Consider the following 26,253-nt stretch of genomic DNA (forward strand, 5'->3'; position numbering starts at 1 on the left):
TGATAGGAACTTAGAATTCAAGAGGGTGAAATTTAGAATTGTAGTTCATACCTTACCAATCTGATTGTTCCTATGAGAAGTTTGTGTAATTCAAGGAATTTAAGCTGTACGACTATATATCATATTATATCAATATCCTCTCAAATTTATTCCTTTATTTTTCTGTACATGATTATTTCCAACTCTATTTGCTGATGTGACTCATGAATTTTATGGACACACATATACACTAAATTGTTACTTGATTCAACCTAGCAAAGCTGGATTTAGATTTTTAGTATCAATGTCAATCTCGAGATGAAACCAGAACTGACCACATTTAGTAGCAAAGCCCAGTCCTAGTACCACAAATAATTTTGATATCAAAACTCATTAAAGTTCTCTTAGAACATCATACATTTCCAGATCAACTCTGGCCATGTATCCAAACATCATGAATTTTGAATCTCTATTCGGTATTCTTTTTTATCTATAAAAAGCAGATGGATTTGATGTGGAAGTAGTAATCAGTTACAAAGAATATCTGTTTTTTTGGTGTATTTTCCAATTTTTTTAACTCCTCTTTACATCATTCAAATTATTTTCTGTCCTTTATTGTCTTTAATTTTTCTAATTTGTGCTCAAAGGGCTGCAATGGTGACTGAATGATTTCTATAAAATCTAAGTCAAATATGCTATGTTACCTCATCCTATGTGACACAAAATAAATGTGTTATCTTCAAACGTTTCCTTGAACGAATCACATAAGACATATGCTTTGTCAATATTGAATCTATGTTGTTTAACTGGACTTGAGACTGCCTCTAATAAAAAATCAAGATTTATATGGAGTAAAAGCTCGTCCCTGCAGAGGTTGATAACCTTGATTACTATGAGCTAAAGGAAAACCAGCATGATGCTCAAAAACGGAATATAAGTAGGTTTTTATTAAATATAATAACTTGGAAAAATGGTATGAGTGGCCCACCAAAACAGAGACTTTCGGGCTGACATTACTGTTCAGTCATAATGGACTTGATGTGTAAAGATTTACAAATCGTTTTATTATAAATGGTACTGACTACACGTAATTGCTACTCTACTTGTAGTAGACATCTATCGAACCAAATAGAAGTAATTGAAAAGTAATTTACTTTACAATCATTTTATAGATACAGGTGGATGATTTTAAATCATCTCCAACTTCCAACATACAGAGATAAGCTCCAGTTTATAACAGTTGGACTGCTGCGATTGCAGGGATCTTTTCACGTAGCTTTTGTGTGACTGCAACACGCACAGTCATAACTCCTGCTGCTGGTCCACCAATCCTCACTTTTACTATTGGATCCTCAATTTCTACCAGTTCAAGCTCCCCACCGCCCGTGCCCACAAGATAAGGCCTTATTTCTTCAAGAACCTGGACAATACAAGTTGAATTAGACATATATAGAAGAGGATTAAATGTATCTACAAGTTGATTTTTCTGTAAACGGCATATATATTATATCTGGAAGAAAGTGAAATATCACATACAAGTGAGAAACTATAGTGGCAACTCAACACTCACTTTATCATTAGCAATCCTTGTCCACTCTTTGGCTTCTTTAAATAATGATAAATTCCCATCTAGCACTAAATCTTCTATGTAATCATAAGTAATCAGTATTTCTTGGAAGCATCCGAAAGTTCTACTTACATTACAATTAAGAAGCTACAGTGGCAACTCAAAACTCACTTGTCATTAGCAATCCCTGCGCATTCTATAGGTTCTTTAAATATACAGAAATTTCCATCCAACGCCTAAATCTTCTTTTAAGTAACCCAGGTTTCTTGGGAGCAGCCTTACAACATCTAAATATCTCCACCCTGCTCAAATACCTTCAATGGTAGTTGATACTGAAAGTATTTTAACACCTTGCAATGTGACAAATTTATAGTCTGTTTTATTCCATACTATTGCATTTTCAGCTATTACTCACTTCTATTCTTGAAAATATGTAGAAGGTGGCATCTTTTTCTGGAACACCTTCTACATATTTTGATATGAAGATATGTTCACAATCCATGGAATTAGGGTAACACCATCAGCCACCTATGACGACCTTGCATGTTGAAACAGCAATACAATGGGAGATGAAGTGAGTAAAACGATTCATATATATTAACAACATCACAATAGATATAGCAACTTTCCTAGAATTATCAAAATAGCCTAAAGAATTGTAGATATTACTTCATGATCTGAATTGGATCATTAAATTGTTTGCCATCCATCTCGATGCATTTGGAGTGGAAAAAATGGAGTAATTAGCTCACGGGGCAGTTTTTACCAATGGAACCTAGTTTGGCGAAACGCAATCTGAAACTTTCTGAAGCATTTTTGAGGCATCAAACGACGCTTTATTCTACACACAGAGACCTTTCCAACGGCACAAGAAGCACGTCAAGTCCGTATGCAAAAATGATGCCACTCAGAAGTTGACCTTGTTTTCACACCTATAGTTCAGGAGAATACCACGTCAGCCCCCATTATTTATGGAAAAGAGGCTAGCCACGTGTTTGTGATGTAAAAAACCAAATGTTATGAATAAATATATAGCAAATAATGTAAATGATAACAATTAATAACGATTAGTTAATTAGTAATTAGGTTGAAGAGTCATGTCTAAATGAGACATGACTCTCCATGAAGAAGCACCTGCATAGTTTATAAGCAGACCTCTCACTCTCATTTGTATCAATCTTATTGACACATTTAATATATAATATTTGTATCCACATGGATATCTTTATATTCCAAGACTTCTGGAGTAATTAATCTGAAGAAGGAACTTTGTTCGTTTCATTTGGTATCAGAGCAGTTCGATCCCTTGGCCGCTTCACCGCTGCACAGAGCTCGTTCTCTGATCCAGATCTTTGGCCATCAAAATCCGTCAACTTCGTTGTCGTTGAAGCGTTTCACTACAAGCTTTTGGAGGGTCTCCAATCCGCCAGTTGGCCATTGACCATTTAAAAAAAGAATATTAAAAAAATAACAATAAGTCAAAATTTCTATATAAAAAAGAGCATATATAAATACAAATATATATATATATATTATTTAAAAAAATAGTTCATATAAAAGATAATAATAATAATAATAATAAACAAATAAAAATTACCTATTCTTACCTGCTCACCTATTCGAGCATTCATAGGCCAAACATGGTGTTCGACTCTGATTCATCGGAACCATCAGTAACCTAGTCGTCGCCCTCGACAAAAGAGGAGTTGTCATCGAGGACGCCACCCTCACCACCGTTCAAATTTCCGTAGATGCCATTGCTCAACCGCCACCAACAACGGTGCTCAGGTAGCTACAGCCCGAGCCACTACCAACAATGCCACCCAAGCCACCAAAGTCGCCATCAATAACATGGCCTGAGCCAGCCGATAACGATAACCAAGTCACTTGTAGCTGCTTTGTTTCCTTGGCAGTTGTGGGCGCCATCGTGCGAGCTTCCGTCGTCGCAACGCGCACTGTGGCGAGCGCCTCCACAACAAGCCGATCAACCAGCGACCAACAGGCCCTGCCTCCAACTCTCGATTGTTGTAGTTTTGTAGCCACATCCGTCGTCGAGCCATAGGGAAGTATTTTAATTACACTGCCTCCACATTCGTCGAAAAACAACACCACCGACCGTTGTCACACTACAATCAACAATTCTGACCATCTGCCACCCATTCAATCCAAATAGTGGACGCCATTCTGTCGTAATTAAACAAATCCACCACTTTGGCCACACATAGGGACAAAATCTAGTTCAAAGAAACCCCTTTAATTCCCTGTTGTGGTGATCTGTTCATACAAGGTATCGATTTAATCAAATCAAGTGATATAGTACTAAACGCTACTCGAGGGAAGATTGTGATGGTTGAGGGCAGGAAAATCGACCATTTGTGAAGTTTAAAGAAATTTTAAAAAATTACATCAACGTCTTAAAAAAAATATAACGTTTAAAGGAAGTAACGAGTTATTTAAATTTTAAATAAAGAAATTATTTAGGAAAATAGATCATTTTGAATCATAAAGAAGTTTTGAAGCACTAGAGGTAAACAAGTTTTGAAGCACAGGGGAAGTTAATAAGTGAAGGTTTATAATAATTAAAAAGAAAAACAAACTGCTAATATATATATCTATATATATAGAGAGAGAGAGAGATGGGGGGGTTATACTTTATAAAGTAAAGGGAAAATATCAAGTAAGTCATTAGGAAAACAAAATTTAAAAGGAAGTTAGTGGAATTAGGGTTATTTGGGAAAAAAAATTATGGGTTTCTTTTCAATATGTCCTTTTTGTTCAAAAGGATATCCTAATTGTCAAGAGTCATTCAGAAATCAAAACATCGTCTGCACAAAATGTTACAAATTTTTTTACTTTAGTTGAATGTCTAAGTGATACAGAAAAACAATCATTAGCAAGAGATATGAAACAATTAATGGCAACAATTAGGCAGCAACATACAAATTTTAATAAGGAAATGAAGAAAACGGAATCCAAATTACAATATAAACGCCCATTATCACCCCTACAAAACGATGTAATCCAATGTAACAAGAAATCGCAGCTAGAAGATCAAGAGAATGGCAAAATAGCCAAACTTTAGCAAAACAATAAAGTGTTACAACAGGAATATGAAGATCTTCCATATATTCATTACAAACAAGTAATGGAAAAGGACAAAGAAATTTCTCGCCTCAAGGACCACATTGAAAAATTAATTGCACAAGTCAAGAGACGAAAGTCACAAAGAAGGAACTCAAGTAGCAATTATCAGAACAAGAAGAGGAAAATTTACATTTAAAAAACCTTAATAAAAATTTATAAGAACAAATCAGAGATCTAAAAGATGAAAAACTTAAAAGTCAAAACACTGAAAATAAGGTTGATAAATCATAAATCAAAGAACTTTTACGTCTGAGAAACCATAATCAAAATCTACTCACTCAAATTAAGAAACTTAAGGATGATAAGAAAGCATTAAAAGACAAGTTAAAACAATTTACTCAAGAAGAAGTATCGAAATCTCTAGTCGTAACAGTCCAAGTTGAAGATAAGGGAATGAATACCGATCCAATGAATATCATAACTCAAGAAGAATGCAAACTAGTTGAAGAAAAGATGCACTTAGATGTTGCAGTTCAGATGATAAACACCCCAAGTGAAGGTTTTGTAACCAATTCAACAACATCGTCACCTAAAGTAAATCAAAAAATTTCCACGTACTTAATAAGGGAAAGTCAAACCAAAAAAGTTCCCCATCGACATTTGAATCATGAGAGTAGACAACTCAACCATGCTACGTATCAGAATCATTCATAATAGAAACAACAAACCGATGTTCCAAAGAATATTGATGTAACCTCAATCTAGTCCTATGATGATGATTCGTTACAAAATTCCAGTGATCAGAATATTCCACAGAAGATTAATCTAGGATGGTCTGATCCCTTCTCAGTGCGACAGCTTTGTTTGTCACTTAGAAGATCATATCAACTTGTATCGACGAAGATGATTGTTCTGGGATGAGAAGACATTTGAAACTAAAAAAGAGATCAAACCTTTTTCATCGACAAGCTTTGAGGACAAATTTCCAACCTCGAAATAATAATAATAGAAATAACAATTAGCAAAAGAAGGGTCAATCTAGTGAGCAGAGACCTCCTAATCCGTTAACTAATTTGGTCAATAATGCTCCTCCTTACTGTCGGGTTTGTGATGCTCTTCATGAAGAGGCCACTTGTCACATCATTGGAAGAATTTTAGATAATGGAATGTTTGGCGCAGGTGATCAAATAAATGTAGTAGGTAACAAGTTTCCTTTGTCTATGGATGATTGGATAGAGGTCAAGGAAAATAGTCGTGACGTTATGAATCCTTCATCAGCTTTTAGTATAAATAACCTTGAAAATGAAGATGACATTTTGGCTAGGTTATATGGTGAAAAACCCTCTGCAGAGCAAATCATGGAAATTGCTAGAGATAAAGGTTTAACCTATCAAAGAAGAGATAAAGATCAAAGCGGGAATCAAATTCCCCCTCGAACCTTTAACCCTGGTTTAAACTCTGGATTAGATGTCGATTTGGGAAGTTGGTTTAACAATGCGAAAATCTGGGTTCCTGTCTCCGAGATTGCTAAAATCCCTTCCCAAAGAGATAAGTTACTAAAAGCTATTCAAGGTCCTCAAGTAAAAATTTCTCAAGAGAAGACCCAAGAAGTTGACTATCACGATGCTCCCATATATTTGCAAAGCTTAGATGCGGATAACAAAGATCACCAGCGTTTCTTTATCACCTTGTTAGTTAATGGATATAAATTGAATAATTGCATGTTGGATTCTGGTGCATCAGCTTATGTAATGACTAAAAGGGTCATGGAACAGCTTAACTTAAGAGTTTCTAGAAGGATTCTAAGAAAATTGAAGTGCATGGTTTGATCAAAGATTTACAAGTTCATCTATCAGTTTACCCAAACATCATGATTGTTATGGATATTGTTGTTGTTGATGTGCCTGAGGCCTGGGGTATGCTTTTATCCAAAAAGTGGGCCTCTGATTTAGGAGGAAGTATTCAAATGAATTGGTCATATGCTATGATCCCTTCTCCTAGAGGTGATGGTTTTGTAAGACTTAATAGAGAGCCCGAAAGAAAATTCCATGTGGAAGATCCTAAGAGACCTCACAATGAGATAATCAAAGAGCAATCTAACATTGGGAATTACGCTATCATGTCTAATTTCATAATTCCTCCTAATGATAAGATTAAGGATCTCAAAGATAGAGTTTGGTACATGTACTTTGATGGTGCATCGTCTAGGCATGGTAAGGGTGCTGGAATAGTGCTTCAATCTCCCTTTGATCACATTTTCAAGTTTTCCTATTGATTAGAATTTGAAGCAACCAACAATGTCGCTGAATATGAGGCTTTATTGTTGGGTCTTGAATTGGCAAAGTATTTGAAAATTAAGTTGCTTAGCATTAAGGGGGATTTTGATTTAATTATCATGCAGCTTAAAAATAAATTCACATGTAAAAATCAAAGATTAAGGAATTATTGAAATGCTGTGTGGGATACTATGGAACCTTTTGATGCCCTTGACCTTGAAGTTATCCCAAGAGAGCAAAATAGTTTGGCAGATGAGCTTGTCGTAGCTGCTACTACTTTCCAGTTATCTGATGAGTTAATTAAGGATAAGATCAAAATGGAAGTAATATTTAGACCATCTGTTCCAAATAACTCAGAGCATTGGCAAGTCTTTAATGATGAAAAACAAGTCATTCGTTTTCTTAATAGTCTGGATGAGTTTGAAGATTTCCAGATAGATTCTGAGGAGGATGGATCTTTAAATCATGAGCATATCATAAATCCTACTCCTAGGAATGTGGTTTCCTTTGAGCAACACTTTGATCGTCATGATGCCACAAAGTTGAGAGAGGAAAATAAAATGGACCTAGGCGAATATCTCGAGATAAACATTGGTACTTCTGAGGACCCAAAGATTGTTAAAATTGGTAAAGGTACTAGTGTGGAGGAAAGAAAAAAGTTAACTAATTTACTTCGCGAGTATCGAGATGTTTTGGCTTTTTCTTATGATGAATTAAAGGGCTATAGGGAAGATGTCATGGAACATACTATCCCCTTAAAAGATGAAAATGCTAAACCCTTTCGCCAGAAACTTAGGCAGATTAATCCTAAGTTAGCCCCTTTGGTTCAGAAAGAGCTTGCGAAAATGCTTGCAGCAGGAATTATCGCTCAAACAAGGCATTCGACATGGTGGTCAAATTTGGTGATTGTTAGGAAAAAGAGCGGTACGATAAGGCTTTGTATTGATTTTCGGAATCTTAATCTAGCATGCAAGAAAGATAATTACCCTTTGCCAAACATGAATACTTTATTGCAAAGAGTAACCGATTCTGGAATAATGTCGTTGCTAGATGGTTTTTCTGGGTACAATCAGGTATGGGTTAAAAAGGAAGATCGTCATAAAACCACATTCACCACACCATGGGGTACTTTTGAATACATTAGAATGCCATTTGGATTAACCAACATTGGGGCTACATTTCAAAGGGCTATGGATTATGCCTTCAAGGGGTTAATCGGGAAATTTATTGAGATTTACCAAGATGATCTTACTGTATTTTCTAAAGATGGTATAAGTCATATAAATCATCTTAGGCAGGTTTTCGATAGATGTAGAGAATACGGGATTTCTTTGAATCCAGCTAAGTCTGTTTTTGGAGTAACCAAAGGGAAATTACTTGGCCATATCATTTCTAAGGATGGAATCAGAATTGATCCTGAAAGAATTGAAGCAATCCAAAAGATTCCTCTTCCTCATAATCTTAAATCCCTTCAGTCTTTCCTTAGAAAGACAAATTTTCTTAGAAGGTTTATTCCAAATTATGCAGAAATAGCTAAGCCTATTCAAAGTCTTCTGAAGAAAGATGCGAAATTTGTTTGGCAAGAAGACGGCAAAAAGGCTTTTCAAGAAATCAAATGCGCTATTGCAAGAGCTCCTGTCTTAGTTAGTCCTGATTATTCCAAGGATTTCATGATTTTTTCTTTCGCTTCCGAAGATACCATTGCTGGTGTCCTGTTACAAAAAAATAAAGATGGTCACGAGCAGCCTATTGCTTTCATGAGTAGAGCGCTTCAAAATTCCGAATTGAAGTACAATACCATGGAAAAGCAAGCTTATGCCCTGGTCAAGTCTCTTAAGCACTTCAAAACTTATGTGGGTTATTCTAAAATCATTGCTTTCGTCCCACATTCTACTGTTAAAGATATATTAACTCAAACCGATTGCTTAGGGACTCGCGCTAGGTGGGTTACTAAAATACAAGAATATGATTTAGAGATCAGACCCACCAAGCTAGTCAAAGGCCAAGGTTTGGCTCAAATGTTGACTAAAAGTAACGAAAAGACTCTTGGTTTGTTTTGTCTTAGCGATCTATCTTCGTCGGAGTTGCAAAGATTAGGAGAGCATGAGTGGTACAAGGACATTGTTTATTACTTGATGAATCTTACATGTCCTAACCATTTAGCTGCTCATAAGAGAAGGGCTCTTAGAATAAAAGCCACTAAGTATTGCCTTATGAAGGATGGCCTTGGGTGGAGAAATCCTAAGGGCATAGTGCTTAGGTGTGTCGATGAAATTGAGTCCAAGAAATTAATCTCTGAGTTTCATTCAGGATTTTGTGGTGGTCATTATGCTGCTAGAACTACCGCCCACAAAATTATGAGAGCTGGTTATTATTTGCCTTCAATTTTTTCTGATGTGCATAAGTTTGTTAGGACTTGTCAAGCCTGTCAACTGTTCACTGGGAAACAGAAGCTTGTTGCCCTGCCCTTGCAACCTGTCATTGTAGAGGCACCTTTTCAGCATTGGGGTCTGGACTTCAGAGGAAAGTTCCATGAAAATTCTAGCAATGGCTACTCATGGATTTTGATTGCTACTGATTATTTCACTAAATGGGTTGAAGCCATTCCTGCTAAGAATGCCACTAAAAAGGTTATTATAGATTTCATTGAAAATAATATCATTACTAGATTTGGTGTCCCTGCTAAGATCACTACTGATAATGTCAAGGCTTTTAGTTCTTTAGAGTTTTCATCTTTTTGTTTTATGGCATTATCTTATCTCATTCATCAAATTACTATCCTCAAGGTAATGGTCTGGCTGAATCAAGTAACAAGAATCTCATAACCATTATCAAGAAGATAGTAGGAAATAATAAGAGATCATGGGATAGAAAAATCAAGTATGCTTTATGGGCAGATAGGATCACTAAGAAGAAAGCTACTGGTAAATCTCCCTTTGAATTAGTTTATGGCTTGGATGTAACCTTACCTGTGCACCTGAAATTGCCAGCTTATCAACTCCTTCAACATTTTTCTACTAATAAAGATGTTGTTCAGAATAGAATAGATCAGATTGTGGAGTTAGATAAAGCTCGTAGGACAGCTTTTGATGCTATATGTAAAAATCAATCTAACATTAAGAAAATCTTTGATAAATTCTTTCGATCTAGGTCTTTGCAGTTGGGAGATATGGTACTTCTTTGGGATCGCGAGAATGAAAAACCAGGAAAACATAAGAAGTTCGACAGTTTGTGGCTGGGACCGTACATCATTCGAGATATCGCTGGACCAAACTCATTCCACTTGAGCAGATTGGATGGCGAACCACTTGATCTACCTACAAATGGCCAAAAGCTCAAGTTGTTCTTCAAAGATGATATCTGATGCCAAGGGGCATCCTCTGTATTGTATTTCTAACCCTACTCCTTGTCATTTCAACATTTTATTTCTGTTTTAAGATTAGATTTACTTTCCTTGTTACTAGATAGTTAATAAATGAAGATCTTATATCTTTCATGTGCTTAATGTTATATGATGATTTTTGGATGGACGCTACTTATTTTTGGTTGTGTGTTGCGTGAGTGCGGATTCTGGATTCTCACATTCCTACAGTGCAGCAACGTGTCCCCAAGTAGAGCCAGATGTTGACCACTACGTGTCAACTACCCATAGCAGTACACCCCTTTTTTTCGCAAAAGGGATAGCGCTTGATCGATGTGTCCGTGCCATTCAACTTCCATCATCAATCTAATTGTGTTATGTTGCAAACCCAGTCTACATGTATAAATTGTAAATAATCTTAGCAGAGATGAGTCATATATGTAAATTGCCTAGGTGGACCTCATTTTTTAGTGATAATCTACGTTCCGGAAGGTTTTTTGTCTCACCGATCCATGATCGGCAGAGTTTTCCTTCAGCCTAACCCCAAAGCCAGAATGAATTGTCATTAAAATCTTAGGGGAATCCTAGTGCGTTGATCTATTAGATTATATTTGATCGCAGAACTAGGTGGTTTATGAGGGTCTATGTCAAATGGGTTTTCCCCCTTGAGATGTAAAATTGTAAAAGTCATGATGTAAAGTGTCTTGAGGGTTAGAAAATGTTTTAATCCCCTCATAAGTCCTAAGTCCTAGGTCCTAGGTGATTTTTCCAAAGACTAAGTTTGGGGATCCAAAAATAAAAATTAAGAAAATTAAAAAATCAAAAAATAGATAAAAATAATAATAAAGTAATAATAAAATAAGTCGAAATTTTGGGAAAACAAATGCAAAATTTTAATTTTTAATTTATTAAAATTTCGACGGATGAGATTAAAAGATATCTTGATCCTCATCGACGGTCGAGATCATTTTGACATGGATCACTTGAACTAGCCGTTGGGAATTTTTCCTTTAAATAAGGTGCTAGGGTTCATTTGAGATCATTCGATCTGTGAGTCTTGTGCTGAAGAAAGCTCTCTTGTAATCTTTTTCTTGTGCAATAAAGAAAGAATTTAGAGTTGAAATCTGCTGGTCTTACTCTCCTAAAATGTTGTAAGCTGCTTTATTTTCTGCATAAACTTATTTTCAGCCATTAGTAATAGCTTGGTGAAGAGTGATGTTGAACACAGGTATCTTGTTTACTCACTAAGGTTTAAATGGTAATAAACTTTCTGAAAATAATGGCTGGTATCTCCATTAGATTTGGATTTTACTACTGTTTTTTCCCTCTTAGTTGATAGTTGAAGTGAGCTGTGCAAGAAAATCTAAATTGTAAGGATCATTGGGCGTTTGGGGAAGTTCTCAGCTGAACCAACCAACTCGAGAAAAAGCATTTTCTTGTAGAGCCCAACCAGTTTCGATTCTGGGTCTATCATTTATTTTTATTTTTTTTAATTGCAAGAGAGATTTCTGAAGTATCTCATAGTAAATCTGAAATTCTGAAAATATTATTGAGGACCACTGACAAATCTGGCTGTTGTAGAGTCATAGAACTGTAAATATTGTAGCTGGTTTGCAAGGTTTTAGTTTTTGCATATATATTCTCTGGGTGTTTATCTTTCCATTACAGGTTGCAGGGTCTTTTAAAGATTTCCGAGCGTTTGATCAGCTCCTTGCTATTGCTCAAGGTTTCATTGTGTCACAGGTTTAATTGTGTTACAGGGACATTTTGAAATTTTTTGAGGCAAAGCTGCATTCTATTTTATACACATTTTCGCAGTCATCCCAGCTTCTCCTTACGCTGCCATCATTCTTCACGCGGATTGTTGCAACACTGCCCATGCAATCCTATTTTTCTCCTCATGCAGTCAAATCCGCATTCTCCACTTTATTGTCATAAAAAAAAGGGGTTGCGTTTTCCTCCATTTAGAAGTGCTGCCAACGTTCAATCCTTTGTTCAATCCAGCATTCAAAACTAAGCCGTCCTCACTCCCTTCAAAACATGTGGTCATCCAATTCCTACGATTCCTTCACACTGCCCACGTAGCTTCAGCTCTCACCATTGCTAAACTATGTCTTCTCTGCTCTTGTACGTGGCATTCAACTCCTTGCTCATCCGTTGCCTGCCCACGTATTGTTGTCGAAGTCCCTCACCCACTGGCTGATACCTCCCCTACACTGCCCAATCTCCTTTCAACCGTCGCTGTCCAACTCCACGCAGTCATTGTTGCTACCTGCGTCCATCTTCCTCCAGCTCTCCCGCTGATCCTTCTACCTCTCCTCTCCACAGCCACATTTGCTCTCTTCCGTACCCTGCATCCTCCGTGGAGCTCACCTGCACACACAATGCACGCTAAAACAAATAAAGATTTTTCTTTTATGCACGGTAGGGTTTAGAATTAGTTCTTTTTTTTTTAGATTTCATTTTATTATATACGCTTCATTTTAGTTCACATGTTTTATTAACATTTCATTTAGGATTCATTAGATTTCATTTTTTTTGTTTAGATTTTAGAACTTTAGATCGATCTCTTTCAGTTATGTTTAAGTTTTTTTTTAATTTTAAATTTTAAAATCATAAAAACAAAAAATTTAATTAATTAATTAAAAAAAAAAAATTCAATTTTCATTTTCTTTTAGGTGTTAGTGTTTTTATTTTGTATTTAGCATAGTTAGTCTTACGGTTAGTATATTTAGATTTTTAGTTTTTAGGAATTAAATCTTTATGTTAGCTTAGTTCAATTTTAAATTTTAAGTTTTTGTTTAGCTTTAGATTTTTTATTTTTTTTAAATAGAATTAATTTTGTTTAAAGTTAGATCTTAATCATAAAAATCAAAAAAGCATGAAAAATAATCTTTAGACTTTTATTTTGTTCCATAGTTTAAATTTTTATTTAGATTTAAATTACTTTTACTTAGAATCTAGTTTTTGCTTAGCTTATTTTTGTTTTATTTGAAAATATAAAAATATTTCGGAAATATTTTGCCAGATTCAGTCTTGGCTCAAGGATTTGTCACGTTTGCAATATATCTTTTCTGCTGAGACTAAAATTTTGATGTGGGATTGAAATTTATCATTTTTTATGTGGTTAAACATGCTTGAATCTCCATTTGAAAATTAGCTGTATGAAATTGATAACTGGTTAGCATTTAAAATTACGTGGTTATTTAAAGCGTTTAATCTTTCGAATTTTAATCGCTGGAATATCGTTAAACCATTGAGCATTTATCGATTATCTCGCATTTGGTAAAAATTAATCTTTGTTTGAGTTATTTGATGGTAAATTATTGTTAATGAGTTCATATGTCTGCAAGCATTTGATAAATAATCATTCAGTCATTAACTCCATAAGGCACTGGTCTATTAACTTAATAAAATCAATTAAGTGCTTGTTTCCCCTCGTGTCTCCCAACCCAACTGATCCACAATTGGTCATCCATTGTCCCATAGGGTCTACCCCTCTTAGCCGCGGGAGACAGGCTTAAACGGAGAAACCGGGGATCAGGGTGACAGCCCCCGGTCTAAGCGTTGTCGTGACAATTTGTGTGACAACACTCCCCAAACACTATGGCATACCGGTCAAGGATGGCCTGTATCTCTGGGTGCGTCGTCTACCCTGTAGTCCCTGCCTCTGATGCACGCAGTTCCACTGCCCACTCTATGTCTCCCTTCCGGAAGACTGCCTCCATCTGATGAGCTGAAACAGTCTGAGGCGGGTATGTGTGTTGTCCCCATATCTTCTCATGCCTCCCTGTCTTCTCATCATCCCACTCCATCTCTAGGGCCTTCCAATCTGTAGTGACCTTCCCTAGAGTGATAAGCCACTGAACACCCAGTACTATGTTGGTATCCGGAATATTGACCACGAAGAAGTGATCAGTCAGTGTGTAGGTGCCCATCGTCACTGATAACTCTGGAACATAACGAGCACACACCATGGTCTGATCTCCTGGGACCAAAACTAAAAATCCATCGAAGCTCTATGTCAGTATACCTCTCCGCTCAACCATCTGTGCATCGATGAAGTTGTGGGTGGCCCCACTGTCAACCAAAACTGACACTCGCTCGCCACGTATTGTCCCCCATACGTGCAGCATCAAATACTTGGGAACTCCTCGCAATGCTGCGAGGGCTCCTCCAGTAGGTGCAAAAGCTGCACCACCTGCTGCTGCTAGTGGAGGCAGCAAGGGACCCTGCATGGCATGACTATCTCCTAACTCCACATCATCCTCCTCATCCTCTTCCCCGCTGCTCTCGGAAAAGACCTCAATTAAATGTGCTTTTCCAACAACACATCTATGTCCTAGTGCCCACAGCTCCTGACAAGTGAAGCACAACTGCTTCTTCTTCAACTCCCTCCTGGCATCATCATCAATCTGTACCTGTCCTGGATTCCCCTTCGGAGGCGGAATCCTCACATCCTTCCCCTTAGGCTGAAAAGCCTGTCGCTGGGGATAAGGTGTCTGGGTCCTGGGTAAGACATCCTGTAAGTCCCGGGTCCTGCTAATAGCATCCTGAAGGGTGGTTGGTCTAGCGGATTTGACTAGACCCCGAAGTGGCTCTGCTAACCCCTCAACATACATGTAGATCCTGCGTGCCATGGATAGATCTAGCACCATCACTAAAACCCTCAAAAAGTCCGCAATGTAGGTCTCTGGGCTCCCTGTCTGTTTGAGCCTTGTCAGCTCAACAAAGTGTTGTTCTGGATCCCTCCGGTCAAACCTCTCCATCAATCTCCTAGTGAACTCAGCATACGCCGTCGCTGTGGAATGCCCGAGTGTAACCATCCCATGGAACCACCAATCTTGGGCATCACCATCCAAATGTAATGTCGCCACCTTGATGGCCTCTGTATCCGACATCTGGTTAAGCTGGAAATAGATGTCCAGCTTCTCCACCCAAGACCTTGCCAAACAGTTTGATGAGCCATCAAATGTAGGCAAGTGAAATCTACTAGTAGTGCGGTGGGTGTCTCCATCGTGATAATGCCAGTATCCTCTGTGATGGTCGCGGGGTCTACTATCCCGCTGGAGCTGAACAAAGTCTCTGAATGAGAGAGCATCCTTGAACTCCTACCCATAGGCCTGGTACTCCGCAAAATAGTCGCCTATATGACCGTGCTCTGCCTCCTGCTGTGCTCCAGCCCTCGTATCTGCTCCTAGGAAAGTGGGCATGGTAGAGCGTATAGGGGCATGTGAGGCCACTTGCTAAGTAGTATCACGCTGAGTGGCACCCTACTCTGGCAAATGGTGAGATGCACCCGATCCCTCTCCAACCTGGAAAACTTGTGGGCTCTCACGCTGTCTAGCCTCCACTGCCGTGAATCTCTGCCCCATCACCTCGATCTGCCTCGACAGATCCTGCACTGATTTGAGGAGCATGTCCACAAATTTCTTCCCGTCATCATCTGCCATCGGATTCTCCTACTCTGCGTCCACCACAGGCTCCTCCTGTTCTGCGTCCACCACCGGAACACAGTCTCCCTCTCCGTAGGTGTTCTCCAACCTACGCCCAACATCTCTGTATCTCCTAACTCTGTAACAGATGTAGGGCTTTTCCCCGGTGTCATAAATTGCTAGCTCCACAGGCTGAGCCAGATCTATGTTCTGATACCACTGCAATATCCCGTTTCAGAGATTTTCCCTCAAATCCTAGTAAACTCCAACCAAATACGCACAAATAATATAATAACCGAGAAACTCAAAATGATAAAAATAACAGTGGTGTAACATATAATAATATAAGCATGAAATATAAGAAGATACTCAAGAAATGTAGAGAGAAATGCTAAGCCATTTTATTATACTGAGTAATGGAATGAGTACAGGAGGTGATTAGAAGAATGGCACCTCGACTTGCACCAAGCAAGTGAAAAAATACACTCAGAATAACAAAGGAATGGCCTCTGCATGGATGCTGCTGGAAAACTGTCGTGCTGCTGCTACTGTTGGAAATCAAATGAGGATTTGGGGTTGTTCCCCTCCTCAGAAAACGCTGAAACTCTGGAATCTGCCCCTACTCAGAAAACCCAGAAAGCTTTTCTGAAATGGCCGACCCCCAAAAATCGCCTCCTTGGGGAATCACGCAATCCCTCAAGGCCCTGCGCTGCCACTGAGTAGAATCCTCCAAAATACTGCCTGAAACTCTGCCAAACCCCTCCAATATGCAAGAGTTGAACCCTTGCTCAATATCCCAGCTCAACTCCTCCACAAATCCTCAACCTGGAACTGCTCCCAGAAGAACTACGTCCCTCTCTCTCAAGATTGCGCAGTCTTCCAATGCTCAGCTCCACCTCAATGCCAAAGATCAAAACTACTGCAAAAAGACTGCTGAAAATACCTTGCCCGAGTAGGCACTCGAAGTCCCCCAGGGCTAAGGGTGAGATCTCCAAACGAAGACACTCATTGCACTAAACAGTGCTACAAACAGGCTAAACAGCCAATGTGCTCCAAGTTGAAGTGACTAGCTCAAATGCTCATAATCCTCATCACAAAATGAGGGGGTTCCTCTCTCCTTTATAGCATTGGCCTCTCCCAATCCCAAGGCTCACCTCCTCCAACGTAATCCCCTCTTGCCACGTGTTCCCTTTCCATCTGCGCAGTCCCTCCAAGTGTCTGCGTGGGCCCCATCTCTGCGTGGTCCTTTGGCCCCCTTGGCTCCCCTTTAAGTCACAATGTTGTGCTACTAGGAAGTGACTTTTTATTCTAAAAGTGAGTTATGTCCCATTTTCCTCACCTTTTTATCTACAAATAACTATAGAAGACACAATTGAGCAAAATCAAATATTCTAATTAGCCATGGCTAATTAGGAATATTACACCCTCTGATCACAAACCTAGCTTTATATTTTTCAATACTACCATTAGCACCATGTTTAATTTTATACAACCATTTAGAAGACACAACAAATTTACCTTGTGGTCTTAGAATCAATTCCCATACATCATATTGAATGATGGACTCATATTCTTCAACCATTGCATCTTTCCACAATTGAGCCTTCACAACTTCTTCAAAAGTGCATGGCTCAACTTGAATAATGTTGCTCATGGCTACAACATATCCTTGGAACCGACATGGTTTCTTGCTCTCTATGAAGGTTCCTCTAAGAGCAGCATGTTTATCAGCGTCTTGAAGGGTGTCATGAAGCCATAAAGGTCTCCTTTTAACACATAGAGAAGCATCCAAGGACACCATGGGATCCATTGGTTCGTCAACAAGATCAAGCTCAAGCTCAGGATCTTATTGTGCATCCAAGGCATCATCCTGTCTTTCAACATTAGTAGGAGTGTCTATGGATTTTCAAAGAGATGCATCTTCCTCAAATGTTATATCTCAGCTAAACTCTATAGTTCTTTTACCAAACACATATTTTCTGCAAGCTTTAGAATTTTCACAATAACCATCGTCCTTGCAAAAGTCTTCAGCTCTTGTCCACTTCATGTCCACTCAAGTCATGGGATGGCTTGACATCTTCCTCAATCTCGATACAAAGGACTTGGTTCTCACATTCATCAAATGTACTTGTTGATCCTAGAACAAGAGCAAGAGCAATAGTAGCAAAGTAAATAAACATAATGAAAGTATACCTGGTGATGAGGCAGGTCTTTCTTTCTTTTCTAGATGTGAGAGTGGCTCCTTCATTATCCTTGCACCAACTTCCTCTTGGAGTTTACTCTTCCTGCACTATTTTGCACCCTGATGATCTTCAAGATCTGTTTTTCTTGATCACATCCTCATCAAGAAGTTAGTGAAAGAATCATTCAAATACTCATGCAGGAAGAATAACCAATGATCTATAAAGATAAATCTAAACAAGAGTGGTGACATAAAGAAACAACATAAGACTTGAAAATTATTATTTTTTCTTTAAGGGGATTGAAGGAAGTTGTTAGTTCCCTCTTGATTCGGCTTCTATAAGTTACCACTGTCCATCAAACATATGTCATTGACAAAATAAATGCATCTTTTGTTGAAGGAAATGTAACTAGGTTCGGTCTTCATAAATGTACTTTTGATATTTGTATTTATTCAAGAAAAGAAATATTATTTTTATAATATATGTCAATGAGTTTCTTGCTCATTGAAATAGGTGTAGCACTATTTAAAGTGCTATAGGTGAATCAAATAGTCAAAAGAAAAGGTTGAAGACCTTAAGGGCATGTTACACCTTGTATAAATATATATTAAAGTCAAAGGGAAAACCTCCAAGCAAAGTCAAGTCTATGCCTATGCAATGGCACCATCAAGAAGCTCCTTCAAGCATGCTACACCACCATGGAAACTATCTGAAGTCTGCTCAACAAATCCGCCTCCTAGCAGTCCTGAAGTCAGCCTACAAACAGTTGACAAGTCAGCCTGCAAACAGTGGACAAGTCGGCCTAAATGGAGGGACAGACCTCTATATATAGAGGTTGTCCACTCCTCCATAACGCATTCAAGCAAGCTCTAAAATCAGCAAGGAGACAAGCCGAGAAAAGGAAGTTAAGGGAAGTCTAAAGGGTCTCCAAAGTGCAACGAAGAAAGAAGGAAACTCAGCGAAGGTTAGGGACTGTTTCTAGGGCTAAGAAACAGTCACACATGCGAGGATAAGGAAGACAGACTGCGGTTTTAGCAGCAGCAAGATTTCAGTGCAAGATTCGTTGGTATTTGGGCTAGTCACTAGGCTCACAAGGCCTCCCAAGACAAGCAAAGAAGCCCCTCTCTCTAGCAAAGGAAGAAAGACCCTAATTCACTAAGGGTACTCTCCACACATGAAAAACTAGGGCAGAAAAACAGCAGAACAATCATACACTCAAAAAGGATCTCGGTTGGTCAAAGTTGAAGTATATTTGAGCAAGGGATAGAAGAGGAACACCTCATCTAGAAGACTCACTCAAGGAAGATCTATCTCTAGACAAGAATCATAGTACGAGAACGAAGTGCCAGAAGAAGGAGGACGAAGCGCTGGGAAATAAGGTGCAGAAAGAAGGAAGGACTTGACTTGTGCTTGGAGGATACTCTTGTCAGGGGTCTAGGGTTTGGCATTGATCAATAGAAGCTTCAATAAGAGAAATTCTCTAAAGTGTTTTCCTCTCAAAAGAAGAGAGGTTTTGGCCCTAGCAGAGAGCCAACATCTTGTGTTCTTGTTTTTTATGTTTTGGTAGTAGTTTGATGAAGTACACACATATGCACTAATAAGAGGAATAAGAAGAGTAAGCTAATAAGGAAAAGTAAAAATACCCCACAAATTGTTATCAAGTAACGAAGAATCACACTACACTACATTGCCCTAGATTCTTCAACATGGTATCGAAGCTAAGGTGACACATCAAGGAAAGGGCATCTCAAGAACACTCATCAAGGGAGAAGCATCTACAAAGTTGAAGCATCAACCCTAGATGTCTCAATCACTTCAAGGACAAGAAGGGTATGCAATCCATCATTCATCAAGGAGGTCTACAAAGCTAGAAGAAGAGCCTTACATAAAGGCACCTACAAAGAAGAGCAGGTTGAAGCAGGACCTACATCAAGCTACCAGTCATCAAGCAAATCTCATCATCAAGCAAGTCCACTTGGAGAAGGCAACTTGAAGAACATTAAGATCCAAGGAAGGCAAGCCATCAAGTCTCCAAAGAGGAAGAAAATCCACTACATCTCAAAATCTATCAAGTAAGTACATGTCCCCTTCTGAATATACATCAATGTCTTTTTGCAAGGAAAACAATAAATTGGTAGGTACCAATAACTTTCTTGCATGGAAGAAAAGGACTGATCTACTTCTCAAGGAGAATGAACTCCTAGAACATGTCAAAGGGAATATCACTATCCCTGCTAAGGAACAAACTCAAGCCTTAGCCAAGTACAATAAGGATGAGACAAGAGCTCAAAGGATTCTGATAGAATCAATCAAAGACTCTCGCATTCCCTATGTCTCCAAATTTGAAACATCAAAAGAAATTTATGATAATCTAGTAGAGCTATTCTCGGTATCCACAAACGAAGAAGTAATATCTCTAAGGAATGAATTGTACAAGATGAAGATAACAAAGGAAGGAATATCTCCCTACTTCATGAAAATCTCTGAAATGAGAGATCAACTTCAAGAGCTTGGGGAAGCCATGTCTGACAGAGAGATGACAACTGTAGTACTAAATGCTCTACTTGAGGAGTGGGGAAACTTCACATCAAGCATATATGCCAAGAAGGAAGCAACCACTCTCAGTGAAATGTGGTCTCTATGCAAAACAGAGGAAGCTAGACTTAAGGCAAAAGAAGATGTGGGATCAAAGGAGCAAGCATTTGCTACCATGGCCAAGAGAAAGGGTAAATTTGGCAAGTTTGGTCCGCGAAGAACAAACAACAAAGACATTTCCAAAATCCAATGTTTTGGATGCCAAGAATATGGACACTACAAAAGGAATTTTCCTAAGCTTAATAAGGACAACAACAACAAAAGAAAGAGGGAAGAAGTGAAAGAAGAAGGAAAGAAGCAAAAGAAGGAAGATCCTCTAGATCTCTACTATGACTAGGTCAAACTCTTTACTTCTAGACTTCTTTCAAAGTTTTGAGTAGTATAGGAGCATGTAGAAATATTGCATGGCTAGAACCATCCTCTAGAATCTAGAAGCATGATGTACATAGAGTTCTAGATACTCATGAATATGTAGCATTTATAATAAGAATAAAAATGCATGGGTAGTGTTGACCACTACCGGTCAACTACCCATAGCAGTACACCCCCTTTTCTTTGCAAAAAGGGTAGCGCTTGATCGACATGTCTGTGCCATTCTGCAGTCATCGACAGCTTGATCAATTCATGTTGTAAACCCAGTCTGCATGTATAAATTATAAATAATCTTAGCAGATATGAGTCTGTCTGTAAATTGCCTAGGTGGACCTAATTTTCTAAGTGATGATCTACGTCCCGGAAGGTTTTTCGTCTCACCGATCCATGATCGGCAGAGTTTTCCTTCAGCCTAACCCCAAAGCCGGGATGGATTTTGTCATTAGAATCTTAGGAGAATCCTAGTGTGTTAATCTGCTAGATTATAGTTGTGTCGCAGAACTGGGTGGTTTATGAGGGTCTATGTCAAATGGGTTCGCCCCCTTGAGATGTAAAGTTGTAAAAGTCATGATGTAAAGTGTCTTGAGGGCTAGAAAATGTTTTAATCCCCTCATAAGTCCTAAGTCCTAGGTCCTAGGTGTTTTTTCCAAAGGCTAAGTTCGAGGATCCATTTAAAAATAAATTAAAAATTAAAAAATTAAAAAAACTAAAAAATAAAATAAAATAAATAAATAAAAATAATAAAATAAAGAAAAAACCCTAAAAATAATAAAATAACAATATTTTTGAGTAAATAAATGCAAATTTTCATTTTTTAATGAATTAACTAATTCGACGGATGAGATTAAGAGATATCTTGATTCTCATCGACAGTCGAGATCATTTCAACATGGATCACTCGAACTAGCCGTTGGGATTTCTTTTTCTTTAAATAGGGTCCTAGGGAGTCATTTGATTCATGAGATCTATAAGTCTGGTGCTGAAGAAGCTCTCTTGTAGTTCATTTTTGTGCAATAAAGAAGACTTTGGGGTTAAAATTCTTGCTGGTGTTACTCTTCTGAAAATGTTGTAAGATTGTTCTATTTTTTCTGCATAATTTTATTTTCAGTCATTAATGATAGCTTAATGAAGATTGATCTAGGCACAGGTATCTTGTCTGATCTTTGGGGTTTGAATGATAGTTTAGATTCTAAAATATATTGGCAGGTATCTCCATTTGATCGGGGTTTCACTATTGTTTTCTCCTTCTATGTTGATGGTTGAATTTAAGCTGTGCAGGAAATCCTTTTTTTAGATTACCGGGTGTTAGGGAAAGTTCTCAGCTGAACCAGCCAACTCCCAGGTTGTGTTTTCTGAAAGAGCCCAGCCAGTTCTTGATCCCGGGCTTATCATTCGAAATATATTTTTTATGAATGCATGCAGGCTTTTCTGAAGCATTTTACATTTAAATTAAATTCTGATAATATTACTGTGATTATTGATAAATCTGGCTACTAAAGAGCCCTAGATCTGTAAATACTGTAATTATTTAGTTAGCTTTAGGGTTTTGTCTCTAGCATATTTTATTTCTGGGTTTTCTGTTATTGTAGGTTGCAGGTACAAGTTTTGAAAGTTTTGCAGGGTCACTGTTTCGCTGTCCAGGGGTTTTTCAGATCTGGAAAAATTTTCGCATCAGTTTCATTTGATAATCAGCTCCTGAGTTTCTCACCGTGAGATCATCATTCAGCAAACTCAAACCAGCGCAGCTAAGCCTCTCTACCAGGCTGCCAACTACCTCACGTCTATCCCATTTGCTGCAAAATCCGCCATTCAAATCCTCTCTACAGTCATCTCAGCTCCACCTGGGCTCTATCCACCCCACGCAGTAGCAGTTTTCAATCGTTTCTAAACCCTCACGAAGATATTTTCTCTGCCTTTTTCCTCCTTTCCTCACGCCGGCAGCTTCAACGCACCCCTGCAGTTGCTACACCAACCTGCATATATTACGCCCAGCAAATCCATTTTAAAATTTGCTGATCTACCCACCAGATTTTTGTTGGTTCAATTTGCACATTCATTACGACTCCAAACGGCAGAGAAGAAGCGTCTCTTTTGGGGATACACGCTGTTCAGGTGATATATTTTGTGTTGTCATGTGCGTTGAAAAGAAAAACTGTGCTGCGTCCTCACCCATCCGCCGTCAAAGGTATCCCGCCAGAACGTCTCCCTTTCTCATGCAGCCCAGTCTCAAATCCCTGCGTTGAACAGCAAAATCGAATCAGCACGCCAAGAAATCGATCACGTCTGCATACAAACAAGGGTGATGAAACGTTAGACGCAGCATCGTTTTGAAAATTCGCAATTGATCCACTGTCGCCGCCCTTCTCTACCTGCAACTTGGCCTGAAAGGAATAAAATCGCAGGCGTGGGTGATTCGGAGCTCTGTCCGCCGTCGAAGTTTTCAGCCGACAAACAAGAACTTGTTGTTACGCAGGCCAGTTCCCTTCATCACGCAGACGGTAACATAAAATCTAAGTTGTTTTGAATACGCCTGGGTTTTACGTTTCGATAAAGTCACTTTCTTTTCCTTATCATTAGAGTTAAATTCAATGTTTCATTTTTGTTTATTAGCAATACGATTTGGTGTTAGCATAGTTTCAGTTTTTTGTTTTTTTTTTATTTTTTTATTTGAACAGCGTAAGTCCCTTTCTATGATGCGTTTTCATTTTATAAAAATCTAAAAAAGAAATTCGATATGATGTAGATTTTTGATTTATATTAAATTTTCATTTTCTTATTTTCTTTGAGGTAGGTTATATATTCATGTATATATGTATGTTTTAGGTTTTGATATTAGAATAGACTTTTTTTTATTTAAATAGTTTGTTTTTGTTTAGGAATTAATTTTAGCTTAGTTTAATAATTTAAATTTTATTATTTGTTAAGCTTTAGTTTTATTTTAAATAGTTTCAACTTTTTAGATTTTATTAATTAAAAATCATAAAAAAATATAAAATCAAAAAAAAAAAAAAAAAAAAAAAAAAATCTTTTCTGGTAAAATTCATTTTTAGATGTAAAGTTTCATTTTCATTTAAAAGCTAAAAATAAAAAATAAAAACATAAAAACATAAAAAAATTTAAATTTTAAAATCATAAAAATAATTTAAAAAATATAAAAAGTCCCTTTAGTTAGGGTTTTGGTTAATTTTTTAGAACTAAAATTTTAGTGTAGATTTAGATTTTTTTTTTTTAGTTTCATTTAGTTTTAATTTTTGTTTTAAATTTTTGTCTGAAAAATAAAAAAATTAAAAAAAAAAATCTAAAACTTTTGCCAGATGCAGTCTTAGCTCGGGGATTTATCACGTTTTATTTTTTCCTGCTGAGGCTAAAATTTTGATGTGGGATTAATGTTTATCATCTTTTATGTGATTTGGCATGCTTGAATGATCATGAATGTAATATCTGGTTAGCATTTAAAATTACGTGGTTGTGTATCAAGCTTTATCTTTCAAAGTTTTAAATTGCTAGATCATCGTTAAAGCATTGTGAATTTACTGGATATCTTGCATCGTTCGAGTTATTTGATGATAAATGATTGCTCTACATGGTTTACACCTCTGCAACATTTAGTGAGTAATCATTTAAACATTAACTTCATAAGGCACTAGTCTGTTAATCTAATAAAATCTATTTAGTGCTGGTTTCCTTTCGTGTCTCCCAACCCAACTGGTCGACAGTTGGTCACCCATTTTCCTATAGGGTCTACCCCCCTTAGCCGTGGGAGACAGGCTTAAACAGAGAGATCGGGGATCAGGGTGACAGCCCCCGGTCTGAGCGTTGTCATGACAATCCGTACGACAACAGGTAGAAATATCCTCTAGCATATAGGAGCATGGTAGATATAGCTCAAGATATTCATGTAGAAGAATCATACCCAGTATAGGACCTCATCCACGATGAAAGAAAATTGATCATGATTAAGAATCTTAGAAGACCTCCATTATCAAAAGAAAAGAAACATTTGCAAGGCAAGGATCTTTAAGATCCTATGATAGAATCTTCAAAAGAAGGTTCATGGACCTAAGCAAATGTCTCATTGGGAATCCCATTCCTAGGATTCAAGAAAAGGATGATATACAGGCAAGCTAAGATGAAGCAAGAAGGGCAACACCAAAAGATGATCAAAGAAGAATCAAGATGAGGTATGTATACATCAAATTTTAAGTCATGTTATCATTTCTATATTATTAAGTCATGGGAATAGTTCTATAACATGATCAAGTATGAAAGAATCTCTTTCACCAAGGACATGCTCAAAAGCATGCACTACATTGCAATGACGGTCAAAAAAAGAATATGCTCACATAAGGAGCATCAGATTGTTGACTAAGAAGCAAGAAGAAACGCTGACAAGTCTAGGAAGCAAGAGATGAAGTAATGCTTTCATAGGAAGCACAAGATGGTTGACCGATCATCTAAGGAGAAGCAAATGAAGAAAGAGATCAAGCATGTGAAGAACACCATGATCGTCGAAAATCACTATTTGACAAGATACTTTGAAGATATCTCCCGAAAGAAGGCAGGACAACTCTGATATAGGAAGAAAGAGTCCTTGACACCTATGAAGGCCTTGGAGATATAAAAGGTGCAAATAAGTGATTCTACTCTACAGAGATGTCGTGAAGAAGAAGCCATCCAACAAAAGAAAAGGCAATGTTGAAGCAATATCAGGATGAAGTCATGATGGGCTACTAGGTCAAAGCATGTAAACAAGCAAGTACAATGAAGCATCCATGAGAAGAATATTCTGAAGCATGGACAAGATGACAAAAGAGTAGCCAAGATGACAAGAAAACCTAATGAATGACAAGAAAACCACTTTCCACGAAGGAAGCAAGACATGACAAACCAGGAAGAAAAGTGATCAAAGGATGGTGCCCTACCTAGAAGAAGTTCGAACAAAGAACTTCATGACATCAAAGAAAGGAAGGAAATCAAGCAGCTGAAGGAACCCCGAAGAAGAAGTTGTTGATGAATGAAAGAGTACCTAGTTAAGAGGGAGCTTTGACAGGTCCCTGATCAAGAGGGAGTTTTGGATCACCCCTGATTACAAAGGAGTGACAATTGTGCTTTCCATTTCATGGGTCATGCACTAGACCAGGACTAACAGCCGTAAGTCTAGATGAAGGCCATGAATGGAAATTTAGACACAAGATGGACACGACATTCTTGTCTTCACTTGGGAAGAAAGAATGGGAGGATTAGGTAATCATCTGGCATCCAATACTCTTTGAAGATGTGTGGGGCATCCAAGATAAGAGTAAGCAAGAGGACCAATATTCTTTGAGGGTTGGGAACCCAAGATAAGAATAGTCCTAGAAGGTCATACTCAAAGAACACCCGAGTGGGTATGTACCATGAG

At 37.9% G+C, this 26,253-nt stretch overlaps 1 protein-coding gene across 1 annotated transcript in view; it reads right to left on the minus strand.

The window, feature by feature from the left end:
• Nucleotides 1–908: 908 nt before the first annotated feature.
• The window catches only part of LOC149192167 (nifU-like protein 2, chloroplastic), a 169,811-nt gene continuing 144,466 nt past the window's right edge, over nucleotides 909–26,253 (minus strand). Inside the window, exon 4 of the mRNA XM_089404493.1 lies at nucleotides 909–1,399. Within this exon, the coding sequence (XP_089260619.1) occupies nucleotides 1,211–1,399 (189 nt within the window). The 3' untranslated portion in view covers nucleotides 909–1,210. The remainder of the gene's footprint in view (nucleotides 1,400–26,253) is intronic.

This window comes from Pinus tabuliformis, chromosome 2_2 (assembly GCF_031772625.1).
Source record: "Pinus tabuliformis cultivar Carrire ecotype Pingquan chromosome 2_2, CPIR1, whole genome shotgun sequence".
NCBI lineage: Eukaryota > Viridiplantae > Streptophyta > Pinopsida > Pinales > Pinaceae > Pinus > Pinus tabuliformis.